This window comes from Platichthys flesus, chromosome 2 (assembly GCF_949316205.1).
Source record: "Platichthys flesus chromosome 2, fPlaFle2.1, whole genome shotgun sequence".
Classification (NCBI taxonomy): Eukaryota; Metazoa; Chordata; class Actinopteri; order Pleuronectiformes; family Pleuronectidae; genus Platichthys; species Platichthys flesus.
Window position 1 is genome coordinate 29,529,175 of NC_084946.1, and position 14,410 is coordinate 29,543,584.

Consider the following 14,410-nt stretch of genomic DNA (forward strand, 5'->3'; position numbering starts at 1 on the left):
CCTTATGAATATGATCCTATTAATAAAAGGTTTGAGTGTTTGATAAACAGCCTGTTTAGTGTTTGTAAAACAATAAATTAAAAATCTGTGAAAACACTGATTAAGATTGCGATGCTTTATTCGTCCCAAACACAGACACAGACATGCACTACACACTCATGCAGGTAGGGAAATGTAACCTCTGCTTTTGACCCATCTGGTGCAGGACACACAGAGCAGTGAGCGACCATGTACGGCGCTCGGGGAGCAGATGTTGGGGGAGTAAGGTGCCTTGCTCGAGGGCACTAGACAGGGTAGGGAGACTTTTGGATTTTTGGACAGATCAATCCAGGTTCGTCTTTTGTTGTTTCTCCGTGGAGTCGAACCAGAGACCTTCTCTGCCCATAGTCCAAGTTTCTGCCACTAGACCACCGCCTCTCCTATGATACACTTCATATAAAGAAAACCATAATGCAGAGTTCGGTTCTGTGACCTGTGATTGGCTGAGGATATTTAACTGTTCGCTGATTGGCCAGAAACACACCCGCCTGTGGACTGTTCCATCTGACAGAGAGGGGGGATGATGAACGGATGTTAAACAGTTAGAATAGCTCGGTTCAGACTGATCCCGTGTCAGTATGAACTGTTGAACAGTTCCTCATTAACCTCATTGACCTCATTGACCTCATGACCCTGATGGAGGAGACGTGTTTAAACTGCAGCCCTCAGTAACAGTGAACCCCCCCCCCCCAGCCTGTGGTGGAGTCTGGATCTGGATCGGCTCCTGGTCTGAGACTGATCCGTGTGTAGGTGTCTGACCTGCGGCTGCGTCTCATGCTCTGTCCGCTGCTTCTGTCTGCTCTGTCTTCCAGCCTGCGGGGGAACATGCTCCGTGTGCGGGCCGCGGTGGCTCGGTCCTGGCGGGGGTAGGTACCCAGAGACAGGCTCACATGGGCGGACACGAGACCGCTTCGCCCCCGGGCTGACGGCTCTAGCATGCTAGCTCAAGTTAGCTCAAGTTAGCTAATCAGAGCTAAAGTCAGAGCCGCCCCTCCCCTGTCTCCACCTGTCCGCTGTCCCACATGTGGTGTGAGGTCTCAGCGGGTGATTGACAGGTCCCTTTGATGAGACGGTTAATCGATGATCTGATCGATCAGTGATTTCATGTGTTTTAATGTTTCATCACGTGACTGGAGGTCACAGATGTTCTCCTGGTCCTCCTCTCTACATGGAGGCTGTGAACAGGTCTGCAGCGGGTTGGTGTCTCCTGATCATATTTAATAACTTATTAAGTTGTTATGATGTGTGGCTCCTTCCTGGGACACACAGGGGCGGTCTAAGGGACTCTGGGGCCCTGCACAGTTCTAATCCAGTATCATGTTCCAGTTGTCACAGGGAGGAGGCCCAGTTAAAAAGTCTAAAATGGTTTTGATGGGATGAGAATTATTTAGTTCTGCCCTTCCAGACTGGAGGAGCAGGGGGCGGAGCCTGACTGACAGCTGGAGGACATCAGCTGCACTGAAGAAGACTTGAAACGAGAGATGAGACCTGAACTCCTGAGGAGAAAGTCACTGACGCTACAGACACAGACGTGGAGTCATGTCCTCACTGAGACACTTTGTGGACATTTCACCAAGGTGCAGGGAAAGTCCCAGAAAATGATCAGAGCCGGTCTGAAACCAGATTGTGTGGAACATGTGCTGCACTCAGATCAGATATCAGCTGGAGTCAGGTTCAAGTTCTCTGCACGCCCCCCCCCCCCGAAAGAACACAGAAACTGACCTCGTCATTTCTCTGCTGGTGATCAACTCACCCCCCCGACCTCCAGTTAATCATACATGTGGAACTTCTGAGGTTTGAGTTTCAAACTGGATCAAACTGAACTGAAGCAGTGAGAACAGAACATGATGATGAAATCACCTGAGACAAGTTCTCTCCTGTTCAGATGTGAAGAAACAAAGTTATTATCAGTTTGCCTCATTCTTCTTCGTGGTCGAACATGTTGCCTGAACCGTGTCTCAAAAAACCAGAAAGGTTCAAAGGCTACACAGCTGGAGGACGTCCACAGCTGGAGGACGTCCACAGCTGGAGGACGTCCACAGCTGGAGGACGTCCACAGCTGGACGTCCTCCAGCTGTGGACGTCCTCTGCTCCAGGCTCAGGGACAGACTGTGCAGGACGTCTGTCTGAGGTTGTGCTGTCAGACCTCCATGTCATACGTGATGCTCACATGTTGCAGGACCCACCTGTCCCCTCAGACTGGTTCACACTAGACTACTTTAAGTCATGTGACCAGGAGCTTTACAGGGAGACTGACTGACGACAGGTGCTCTCTCTCTTTCTAGCACCTTCACCCTGTCCCGCTCTCTGATTGGCTGTAGTTGTTTCCAATTCGTCTGGATATTTATCTGCTAGAGATGCAGTGGGAGGAGAAGACGTGTGGAGCCTCTGGTCTCTGAGGAGATCTCAAGGCCACGTGCTGATCAAACATCTGGCTCCAGTCCAGAGCTTCATGACAGACGACCTTCAGCTGGTGGCAGCGTCCCTCAGATGTTTGTTGACTGGAGAAACTTTAACCTGAGTATTCTCTCTCTCTCTCTCTCTCTCTCACTCTCTGTCTCTCTCTCTCTCTCTCTCTCTCACTCTCTGTCTCTCTCTCGCTCTCTGTCTCTCACTCTCTGTCTCTCTCTCACTCTCTCTCTCTCTCTCTCTCTCTCTCACTCTCTGTCTCTCTCTCGCTCTCTGTCTCTCCCTCTCCCTCTCTCTCTCACTGTCTGTCTCTCTCTCTCTCTCTAGGTTGAGGACCAGTGCATGTGCGGGGGTGCAGGTGAAGAACGAGCCCATCCTGTCGTTCACTGAGGGGAGTTCAGAGAGAGTCGAGCTGCTGAAGGTAAAGCTGAGGTTACATTCAAATGCCTGAAAACACAGATCACATGACCTGGCCTCCAAGCCTCCAGGTTTTCAATGTAGAGCTGGAGCAGCAGCGTTTACCAGCCTCTGTTTGAGCAGCTTTAAAAAGAAAACGTATCTGTGTGTGTGTAACGTTGATCTGATCTAACGTCTGTGTGAACACCTGCTTCATCCTGACCTCTTGTGTGTCAGGCCCTGGACGGCCTGAAGGGGGCGACAGAGGAGATCCCGTGTGTGGTGGGAGACGAACATGTGTGGACGTCAGACGTCAGATATCAGTTATCAGTGAGTCGATACAAACACAGGTCCCAGCCGGAGAGAAGGAGCCCTGAGTAACTGATTGTGTTTGTGTTCACAGCCGTTCAACCACTCACACAAGGTGGCAAAGTTCTGTTACGCTGACAAGGTAAGAACTCATCCTGTGACTCGGCTTCTGTTCAGGGCTCAAGGAGGTTTCAGTCGCTTCCTCTCAGAGTCTCAAGCTTCCTGTTGTTCCAGGTTTCCTCTGATCTGCTAGTTCTGGTTCTACGTTGTAATTTAGAAACTAAAGAAGTTAGTCTGACAAACGTACGTCCTGTGGTCATCACCTACGTGGGCGGAGCCTACCTAAACTTGACTCTGATTGGTTTGTAGACGGTGTCTGACGTGGGCGTGTTGTCAGTTGGGGGGGGGGTTCTGTTTGAATGGAGAACAAGCTTCATCTGGTTGCCATGGTAACGATGGTAATCACTAGCAGCATCAGTACCTTCATGCACAGTACGCCACAGTACTACTATACTCTACAGTACTCCACTGTAGTACTATACTCTACAGTACTCCACAGTACTTCAAACTACTTCAACGTACTACAGTACTACTATACTCTACAGTACTCCACTGTAGTACTATACTCTACACTTGTTCAAATGCACCAAATGAAAGTCCCCGTGGTTCAAACACTATCATTGGAGGGGAAGACTTCTTCTTCTTCTTCTTCTTCTTCTTCTTCTTCTTCTATTAATTAAAGCCGTCTCTACTTCCTGTGATTAGTCCAAACTATCCACAAAGTTTTTTCACTGCAAACCAACAAGGGAACCTTCCACACCTGATGTTTAGTCTCAAATATTAAAAATAGTATTTTAAAACGTCCGTTGTCGTATTCTGGATTTTCAGCGTGTTTGTGGAATGTGTGTTGTTATGTTGTCAAATTACTTTGCTTGTGTTTTGTCCACTTGTGTGTGATTTCTTGAGTTGTCGTGCGTCAGGGCCACCGTAGATCTGAGTCACATGTGGTTTTATCTGTGTGTCTGACTCTGACCAGCAGGAGGAGCTGTTGTGTTTTCTGTGTACGCTCACAGCTCTCCTCCTCCTCCTCAGGAGCTCATCAACAAAGCCATCCTGGCGTCCATGGCGGCGAGGCGAGAGTGGGACCTGAAACCGGTTCAGGACCGAGCCCAGGTCCTGTTCAAGGCCGCTGATGTCATCAGTGGACCGAGGAGAGCGGAGATCCTCGCCAAGACCATGATCGGACAGGTGCGTGAGACGAGACCAGTGAGGTCAGGTGATCAGAGTCGGTGATGAGGTCACACGGTTTAAAGGGTCCATACGTGTTCTGGGCTTTTACTATCTGTAGTGACTGGAAGGGGCCAGCAGGGGGCATCAGAGGATGAAAACAGTCACCCCGGTCTTTTCACTTGGTCCATTTAAGAACTGTGTTATTGAAACGCCTGGTCCCACCCCCTCACAATAAGTCCCAGACAGGTGTGAAGTTGACCTCTGACCTCTGCACTGCAGGGCAAGACGGTGGTCCAAGCCGAGATCGACGCCGCTGCCGAGCTCATCGACTTCTTCAGGTTCAACGCCCACAACGCAGTGGAGCTGGAGAAGCAGCAGCCGCTGGACGCTGAGGGAAGCACCAACACCATGCTGTACCGCGGCCTGGAGGTGAGGAGGTGTCATTACAGCCTCAGCTTCTTCTGCAGGTCGCAGAGTTTGTGCTGAGTGATGATCGAGCGTCTGCATGTCGGTGCCGGTCTGGTGCTGGTCTGGTGCAGGTCTGGTGCCGGTCTGGTGCCGGTCTGGTGCTGATCTGGTACCGGTCTGGTGCTGGTCTGGTGCAGGTCTGGTGCTGATCTGGTACCGGTCTGGTCCCGGTCTGGTCCCGGTCTGGTCCCGGTCTGGTGCTGATCTGGTGCTGATCTGGTGCCGGTCTGGTGCCGATCTGGTGCCTGGTCTGGTGCTGATCTGGTGCCGGTCTGGTCCCGGTCTGGTCCCGGTCTGGTGCCGGTCTGGTCCCGGTCTGCTGCCGATCTGGTGCTGGTCTGGTGCAGGTCTGTTGCCGGTCTGGTGCCGGTCTGGTCCCGGTCTGGTCCCGGTCTGGTGCCGGTCTGGTCCCGGTCTGCTGCCGATCTGGTGCTGGTCTGGTGCAGGTCTGTTGCCGGTCTGGTGCCGGTCTGGTGCCGGTCTGGTGCTGATCTGGTGCTGGTCTGGTGCCGGTCTGGTGCCGATCTGGTGCCGATCTGGTGCCGGTCTGGTGCCGGTCTGGTGCTGGTCTGGTGCTGATCTGGTACCGGTCTGGTCCCGGTCTGGTCCCGGTCTGGTGCTGATCTGGTGCTGATCTGGTGCCGGTCTGGTGCCGATCTGGTGCCCGGTCTGATGCCGGTCTGGTGCTGATCTGGTGCCGGTCTGGTCCCGGTCTGGTGCCGGTCTGGTCCCGGTCTGGTGCCGATCTGGTGCCGGTCTGGTGCCGGTCTGGTGCCGATCTGGTGCCGATCTGGTGCCGGTCTGGTGCCGGTCTGGTGCAGGTCTGGTGCCGGTCTGTTGCCGGTCTGTTGCCGGTCTGTTGCCGGTCTGGTGCCGGTCTGGTGCCGGTCTGGTGCCGGTCTGGTGCCGGTCTGGTGCCGGTCTGGTGCCGGTCTGTTGCCGGTCTGGTGCCGGTCTGGTGCCGGTCTGTTGCCGGTCTGGTGCCGGTCTGGTGCCGGTCTGGTGCCGGTCTGGTGCCGGTCTGGTGCTGGTCTGGTGCTGGTCTCATCTCTTCTTCTCTCTCAGGGCTTTGTAGCAGCTGTGGCTCCATTTAACTTCACTGCTATTGGTGGAAACCTGGCGGGAACCCCGACTCTGATGGTGAGTGAGGCCCGTTGGCCTCCGGCAGCTGTGGTGACAACAGATCCATGATATTGATGAACTGATCAGAGCTTCATTAATGAAGGACTGAGGATCAACAGACTGACCCAGCTGTTTTCAGGGTAACGTGGTTCTGTGGAAACCCAGTGACGCCGCGATGTCTGCGAGCTACGCCGTCTACAGAGTCCTGAGGGAATGTGGTCTCCCGCCGAACATCGTCCAGTTCCTCCCAGCTGATGGCCCCGTGTTCGGAGACACCGTCACCTCCTCGGAGCACCTGGCCGGAATCAACTTCACCGGCAGCGTCCCGTAAGAGGCGTCTTTAACAGATCACTGGTTTATTTTCACTGTTGATGAAAACCGACCGATCACGTGACTGAAGCAGATTCTGTTCCTCAGAACGTTCAAGCGTCTCTGGAGACAAGTGGGACAGAACCTGGACAGGTATAAGGTTTTCCCTCGACTGGCAGGAGGTGAGTACGACCTCTAACCTTTGGAGGTCAAACCCTCCTCCGTCCACACTGGTCTTCCTCTCAGCGTCCTGTGACCTCTCGTCCACTGACGTGTCTCCTGCTGCTTTCAGAGTGTGGCGGGAAGAACTTCCACTTCGTCCACAGCTCGGCGGACGTGCAGAGCGTGGTGACGGGGACCATCCGCTCCGCGTTCGAGTACGGAGGTCAGAAGTGTTCGGCCTGCTCCAGGATGTACGTGGCTGAGAGCGTGTGGCCGCAGATCAAACAAGGACTCCTGGACGTCCACAGAGACATCAGAGTGGGAGACGTGAGTTCAAACCCCGTCAGCTCCCACTCAGCTGCCTGGACTCCACCCTCCTCTAGAACCTGAGGAGGGAACCTTAACCCTCTCTGAGGAATGTTTTCAGCTTCAGTTGAAGGTTAACGTTGTTTTTCTTCTTCAGCCCGTTGAAGACTTCAGCAGCTTCTTCTCCGCCGTCATCGACGACAAGGTGGAGTCTCCTCCTCTCCTCCCTTCTCTCTGTTGGTCTCTTCATTCCTGACGTCTCTCTCCTCCTCCTGCAGTCGTTCAGTCGCATTAAGAGGTGGCTCGCCCACGCCAAGTCCTCTGCCAGCCTGAAGGTCATCGCCGGAGGCCACTGTGACGACAGCAGGGGGTACTTCGTGGAGCCGACCATCATCGAGACCACGGACCCGCAGGACGCCATCATGAACGAGGTGCAGTCACCAGTCTGTGACATCACTGCCCACTAACATGAAGCGCTCTGTAGTTTGAAGCTACCGTGCTGACTTGGTTCTGGTTGTTCTGGTTTGTTCCCTCATGGTTGATCCACCTGTTGTGAGTCGCTCAATGAAATGTAATGGTGTGTGTGTGTGTGTGTGTGTGTGTGTGTGTGTGTGTGTGTGTGTGTGTGTGTGTGTGTGTGTGTGTGTGTGTGTGTGTGTGTGTGTGTGTGTGTGTGTGTGTGTGTGTGTGTGTGTGTGTGTGTGTGTGTGTGTGTGTGTGTGTGCGCTCATGTAACCTTGTTTGTGTTGTGCAGGAAATCTTTGGTCCGGTTCTGACGGTTTACGTTTATCCTGACAACGACTACAAAGAAGTTCTGCAGCTGATTGACAACACGTCACCGTACGCTCTGACAGGAGCCGTGTTCGCTCAGGACCAGTAAGTTCACTGGGAGGTCACTGGGAGGTCAGAGGGAGGTCACTGGGAGGTCAGTGGGATGTCAAAGTAGGGCTGAACGATTTGGGGAAATAATCTTATTGCGATTTTTTCCCCCAAAATTGCGATTGCGATTTAATATGCAATTTTTTTCTCCCAAAAAAAACATAATGAATGATTTAAATATGACCAACACAATATTAGATATATTAACTGTACAATATTCCTTCCCACATTTTTATTTAACTGCTCATTACAGCAACAAGAAAAACAAATCAGTGTGCACTTAAGTAATTTAATCAAAGTCATTGTAAGTATAAACACAAGGGTTGCACTTTTTTTTGTTATTGTAGGTGTCTTACTGATCCCAAGTCAGTCACATTTCCAGTGTTGGGAAGTTTGAAAACGTATTCGTTACAGAATACATGCCCACCGATTTGAGTAACGTATTCTGAATACTTGGATTACTTCCACATTGAATTAATTTTTATAAGTGTCAGAGGGAGGTCAGAGGGAGGTCAGAGGGAGGTCAGAGGGAGGTCACTGGGAGGTCTGGACAAGAGGCTGACGAGAAGGTTCTGATGTCAGATGAAAAAGTCACTCAAGCCTCTTTATTATATTATTATAACACAGATCGGGTCACAGCTGATCAGTCACAGGAAGTAACTCACCTGAAGTAGCTTCTAAGTTCAAGCCAGTAGGAGCATGAGGAAGCAGCTGAAGCAGTTCTCCTCACTGAGGGTTTTGTGTGGCAGGTCCGTGATCCATGAAGCTGCAGCCGCTTTGAGAAACGCTGCTGGAAACTACTACGTCAATGACAAGTCCACCGGCTCCGTCGTGGCCCAGCAGCCGTTCGGCGGCGCTCGAGCTTCAGGTGAGAGTCTGGACTCAGTCCGGAGTCCCAGGGACGCTGCTGCTCTGTCTCTGAACTCTGCCTCCTCTTCATCCAGGGACCAACGACAAACCTGGAGGTTCTCACTACGTCCTGAGGTGGACGTCTCCGCAGGTGGTGAAGCAGACAAACGTCCCCCTCCGTGGCTGGAGCTACCCCTACATGGGCTGAGAGCCAATCGGAGCCCTCCGTCCTCCGTCCAATCGCCGTCAACCACAAACAGGTTTTCTCCATCACGTCCGTCTCTGCACTGGACATGACTGTGAGGACACGTCTATGTCCACATCAACCCACAGAATCATCCCATCAAGTTACTGCTGAAAGGATTGAATGATTAATTGATGTCCTCGTCTTCTGTCACATTGACCTGTTGGTCCTCATCTGAAACCTTTTCACTGTTTTCTGATGTTTAACAATTCAGACAATCAAGAGAATACCTGATCATATTTGATAAATATCAGAAAACGAATCTAATCAGTTTGTCTTTAATCCTGGAGCTTGACAGGAAACTGAATTTTCTGTTTTATATTTGACAATTAATCAATATTTTTCATGCTAGTTAATCAATATCAGACTAAATCTGTGCTGAATTAAATAAAGTTACAATGGATAGTTTGTTACATGTGAAACTGAAGATTTGATTGTATAATATTTGTTGGTGTAGATGTAAAATGTTAAAGAAGCTATTAAATCCTTTTCTTCCTCTAACGTTTGAAACCTGCTGACAAAGTTCTGATCACGTCCTGAAGACTCAGAGGGGATTGTTCATGTTGCACTTGAATCTCCAGCTCAGACAAAAGATTTATTATATTTTCATTACTCTGATGCCTTAATACCTGTAATTACACACAGATGGTTTTTGACAATAAATATTAATTATAAATACTGTGTTTTGTTGAAATCTTTAAACACATGATGTGACTGAAGCTGTTTTCACACATGAAGTCCGGACGTGTTCCTCACATGCTCCTCACATGTTCCTCTCATGTTCTGCAGGTTCTCTATGTGAGAACAAATGTCTGAGTCTGTGTCTCTGGACATGTTCTGGATCTTCTCCTGCAGCCTCCTGGTAAAATGTCCATGTGTGAGGAACCAGCAGGACAGTGTGGAAGCTTCCCAGTGAGCGAGTGGACGTGTTCATGAGGTTTCTAACACGTGACGGACGTGAAGCTGGAAGAACACAAACATCTCAGGATGAAGAAGAGGAGCCGGACACGTAGAGACGAACACGTCGGCTATCTGATAAATTTGTGTTGGTTTCCTCTTTAATCTGAACAGATCAGAGTCTAATATAACGACTTGTCTCCTCTGACTCCTCGTTAAGCTTCAGGAAAGACATTGAGTGATGGAGCACATCATGTATCACGTGTCAGCAGCGATGTCCAGGTCGGATTCATCTGTGTGACCATGAACTGGAGCTGCTGACCCCAGGTCAGTTAAAGACCACGACTGTTGCATTCAGGTGATTAAAGTTTAATCTCTTTAGATATAGACACTTTTGATTGAAATAATATAATATAATATAATAAATACAATATATATCATATTATATCATATATAATAGATAATATATCATCTTTAGTTAATGGTCCAAACAAACCTGACTCATTGTCGCTTCGCGGTTTTCCGTGAGTTTTGGACCAGCTGAGGCTCCTTCCTTAGGGGCGTTCCCAGGTCGAGTCTCTTCCTGTGGACATCAGCGGGACTCGTCTCAGCTGTCAACCCGGAGGACAGACACTGTGACCGGCCACAGCTGCAGCAGAGGCCCGGTGACCTGAAGCCAGCGGTGGGTGCTAGCCTTAGCTTCCTGTAGCCGGTGTTAGCTAATAGCTAACAGCTAACCCCGGGAGGACCGGGACAGTCCGGGGACACGAAGCAGATCAGCCGGGCTCGACCCACTGTGACCGGGGAGACGGGGCTACACCAACCGGGTGTAACTGGTTTAACTGGGAGCTAACATGCGAACAGCTGCGTTAGCTTCTTGAGATACCGTGAGAACCAGCGTACTCACAGTTACTACAGTAACTACAGTAACTGACTGTAGTTCTAAGTGTATTAATGTATGATTGTAGTTATGTGTGTACTACAGTATTAACGGTACTCTCTCTCTGAAGTGTGTGTGTAATGCAGTATGACTAGTACTGTTTGTGTAGTACAGTATGACTGTAATACTGTGTGTGTAATGCAGTGTGACTGTAGTACTGTATGTGTGTAGTACAGTATGACTGTAGTACTGTATGTGTGTAATGCAGTGTGACTGTAGTACTGTGTGTGATGCAGTATGATTGTAGTACTGTGTGTGTAATGCAGTATGACTGTAGTACTGTGTGTAATGCAGTGTGACTGTAGTACTGTGTGTGTAATGCAGTATGACTGTAGTACTGTGTGTGTAATACAGTGTGACTGCAGTACTGTGTGTGTAATGCAGTATGGCGGTAGTTCTGTGTGTAATGCAGTATGACTGTAGTACTGTGTGTAATGCAGTGTAACTGTAGTACTGTGTGTGTGTAATGCAGTATGACGGTAGTTCTGTGTGTAATGCAGTATGACTGTAGTTCTGTGTGTAATGCAGTATGACTGTAGTACTGTGTGTAATGCATTGTAACTGTAGTACTGTGTGTGTAATGCAGTATGACTGTAGTACTGTGTGTGTAATATAGTGTGACTGTAGTACTGTGTGTAATGCAGTATGACGGTAGTTATGTGTGTAATGCAGTATGACTGTAGTACTGTGTGTAATGCAGTGTAACTGTAGTACTGTGTGTGTAATGCAGTATGACTGTAGTACCGTATGTGTGATGCAGTATGACTGTAGTACTTAGTGTAATGCAGTGTGACTGTAGTACTGTGTGTGATGCAGTATGACTGTAGTACTGTGTGTAATGCAGTATGACGGTAGTTCTGTGTGTAATGCAGTATGACTGTAGTTCTGTGTGTAATGCAGTTTAACTGTAGTACTGTGTGTGTAATGCAGTATGACTGTAGTTCTGTGTGTAATGCAGTGTAACTGTAGTACTGTGTGTGTAATGCAGTGTAACTGTAGTACTGTGTGTGTAATGCAGTATGACGGTAGTTCTGTGTGTAATGCAGTATGACTGTAGTACTGTGTGTAATGCAGTGTAACTGTAGTACTGTGTGTGTAATGCAGTATGACTGTAGTACCGTATGTGTGATGCAGTATGACTGTAGTACTTAGTGTTATGCAGTGTGACTGTAGTACTGTGTGTGATGCAGTATGACTGTAGTACTGTGTGTAATGCAGTATGACGGTAGTTCTGTGTGTAATGCAGTATGACTGTAGTTCTGTGTGTAATGCAGTGTAACTGTAGTACTGTGTGTGTAATGCAGTATGACTGTAGTTCTGTGTGTAATGCAGTGTAACTGTAGTACTGTGTGTGTAATGCAGTGTGACTGTAGTACCGTATGTGTGATGCAGTATGACTGTATTACTGTGTGTAATGCAGTGTGACTGTAGTACTGTGTGTGATGCAGTATGACTGTAGTACTGTGTGTGATGCAGTATGATTGTAGTACTGTGTGTGTAATGCAGTATGACTGTAGTACTGTGTGTAATGCAGTGTAACTGTAGTACTGTGTGTGTGTAATGCAGTATGACGGTAGTTCTGTGTGTAATGCAGTATGACTGTAGTACTGTGTGTAATGCATTGTAACTGTAGTACTGTGTGTGTAATGCAGTATGACTGTAGTACTGTGTGTGTAATACAGTGTGACTGTAGTACTGTGTGTAATGCAGTATGACGGTAGTTCTGTGTGTAATGCAGTATGACTGTAGTACTGTATGTAATGCAGTGTAACTGTAGTACTGTGTGTGTAATGCAGTATGACGGTAGTTCTGTGTGTAATGCAGTATGACTGTAGTACTGTGTGTAATGCAGTGTAACTGTAGTACTGTGTGTGTAATGCAGTATGACTGTTGTACCGTATGTGTGATGCAGTATGACTGTAGTACTTAGTGTAATGCAGTGTGACTGTAGTACTGTGTGTGATGCAGTATGACTGTAGTACTGTGTGTAATGCAGTGTAACTGTAGTACTGTGTGTGTAATGCAGTATGACTGTAGTTCTGTGTGTAATGCAGTGTAACTGTAGTACTGTGTGTGTAATGCAGTGTGACTGTAGTACCGTATGTGTGATGCAGTATGACTGTATTACTGTGTGTAATGCAGTGTGACTGTAGTACTGTGTGATGCAGTATGATTGTAGTACTGTGTGTGTAATGCAGTATGACTGTAGTACTGTGTGTGTAATACAGTGTGACTGCAGTACTGTGTGTGTAATGCAGTATGGCGGTAGTTCTGTGTGTAATGCAGTATGACTGTAGTACTGTGTGTAATGCAGTGTAACTGTAGTACTGTGTGTGTGTAATGCAGTATGACGGTAGTTCTGTGTGTAATGCAGTATGACTGTAGTACTGTGTGTAATGCATTGTAACTGTAGTACTGTGTGTGTAATGCAGTATGACTGTAGTACTGTGTGTGTAATACAGTGTGACTGTAGTACTGTGTGTAATGCAGTATGACGGTAGTTCTGTGTGTAATGCAGTATGACTGTAGTACTGTATGTAATGCAGTGTAACTGTAGTACTGTGTGTGTAATGCAGTATGACGGTAGTTCTGTGTGTAATGCAGTATGACTGTAGTACTGTGTGTAATGCAGTGTAACTGTAGTACTGTGTGTGTAATGCAGTATGACTGTTGTACCGTATGTGTGATGCAGTATGACTGTAGTACTTAGTGTAATGCAGTGTGACTGTAGTACTGTGTGTGATGCAGTATGACTGTAGTACTGTGTGTAATGCAGTGTAACTGTAGTACTGTGTGTGTAATGCAGTATGACTGTAGTTCTGTGTGTAATGCAGTGTAACTGTAGTACTGTGTGTGTAATGCAGTGTGACTGTAGTACCGTATGTGTGATGCAGTATGACTGTATTACTGTGTGTAATGCAGTGTGACTGTAGTACTGTGTGATGCAGTATGATTGTAGTACTGTGTGTGTAATGCAGTATGACTGTAGTACTGTGTGTGTAATACAGTGTGACTGCAGTACTGTGTGTGTAATGCAGTATGGCGGTAGTTCTGTGTGTAATGCAGTATGACTGTAGTACTGTGTGTAATGCAGTGTAACTGTAGTACTGTGTGTGTGTAATGCAGTATGACGGTAGTTCTGTGTGTAATGCAGTATGACTGTAGTACTGTGTGTAATGCATTGTAACTGTAGTACTGTGTGTGTAATGCAGTATGACTGTAGTACTGTGTGTGTAATACAGTGTGACTGTAGTGCTGTGTGTAATGCAGTATGACGGTAGTTCTGTGTGTAATGCAGTATGACTGTAGTACTGTGTGTAATGCAGTGTAACTGTAGTACTGTGTGTGTAATGCAGTATGACGGTAGTTCTGTGTGTAATGCAGTATGACTGTAGTACTGTGTGTAATGCAGTGTAACTGTAGTACTGTGTGTGTAATGCAGTATGACTGTAGTACTTAGTGTAATGCATTGTGACTGTAGTACTGTGTGTGATGCAGTATGACTGTAGTACCGTATGTGTGATGCAGTATGACTGTAGTACTTAGTGTAATGCATTGTGACTGTAGTACTGTGTGTGATGCAGTATGACTGTAGTACTGTGTGTAATGCAGTGTAACTGTAGTACTGTGTGTGTAATGCAGTATGACTGTAGTTCTGTGTGTAATGCAGTGTAACTGTAGTACTGTGTGTGTAATGCAGTGTGACTGTAGTACCGTATGTGTGATGCAGTATGACTGTATTACTGTGTGTAATGCAGTGTGACTGTAGTACTGTGTGTGATGCAGTATGACTGTAGTACTGTGTGTAATGCAGTATGACGGTAGTTCTGTGTGTAATGCAGTATGACTGT

General features: G+C 48.0%; 2 protein-coding genes across 2 annotated transcripts in view; both read left to right on the plus strand.

The window, feature by feature from the left end:
• The first annotated feature begins 748 nt into the window (after positions 1-748).
• Positions 749-9,398, plus strand: aldh4a1 (aldehyde dehydrogenase 4 family, member A1). The gene is made up of 15 exons (XM_062410164.1): positions 749-905; positions 2,776-2,869; positions 3,082-3,174; positions 3,248-3,295; positions 4,246-4,401; positions 4,663-4,812; positions 5,917-5,991; positions 6,113-6,300; positions 6,391-6,464; positions 6,575-6,771; positions 6,908-6,955; positions 7,029-7,181; positions 7,505-7,626; positions 8,379-8,497; positions 8,574-9,398. The coding sequence occupies exons 1-15, from the start codon at positions 814-816 to the stop codon at positions 8,684-8,686; spliced, it is 1,722 nt and encodes a 573-aa protein (XP_062266148.1). The 5' UTR covers positions 749-813; the 3' UTR covers positions 8,687-9,398.
• A 795-nt stretch (positions 9,399-10,193) lies between these two features.
• The window catches only part of LOC133973270 (E3 ubiquitin-protein ligase RNF123), a 50,435-nt gene continuing 46,218 nt past the window's right edge, over positions 10,194-14,410 (plus strand). Inside the window, exon 1 of the mRNA XM_062411027.1 lies at positions 10,194-10,301. The gene's annotated coding sequence lies outside the window, so the exon portion shown is untranslated. The remainder of the gene's footprint in view (positions 10,302-14,410) is intronic.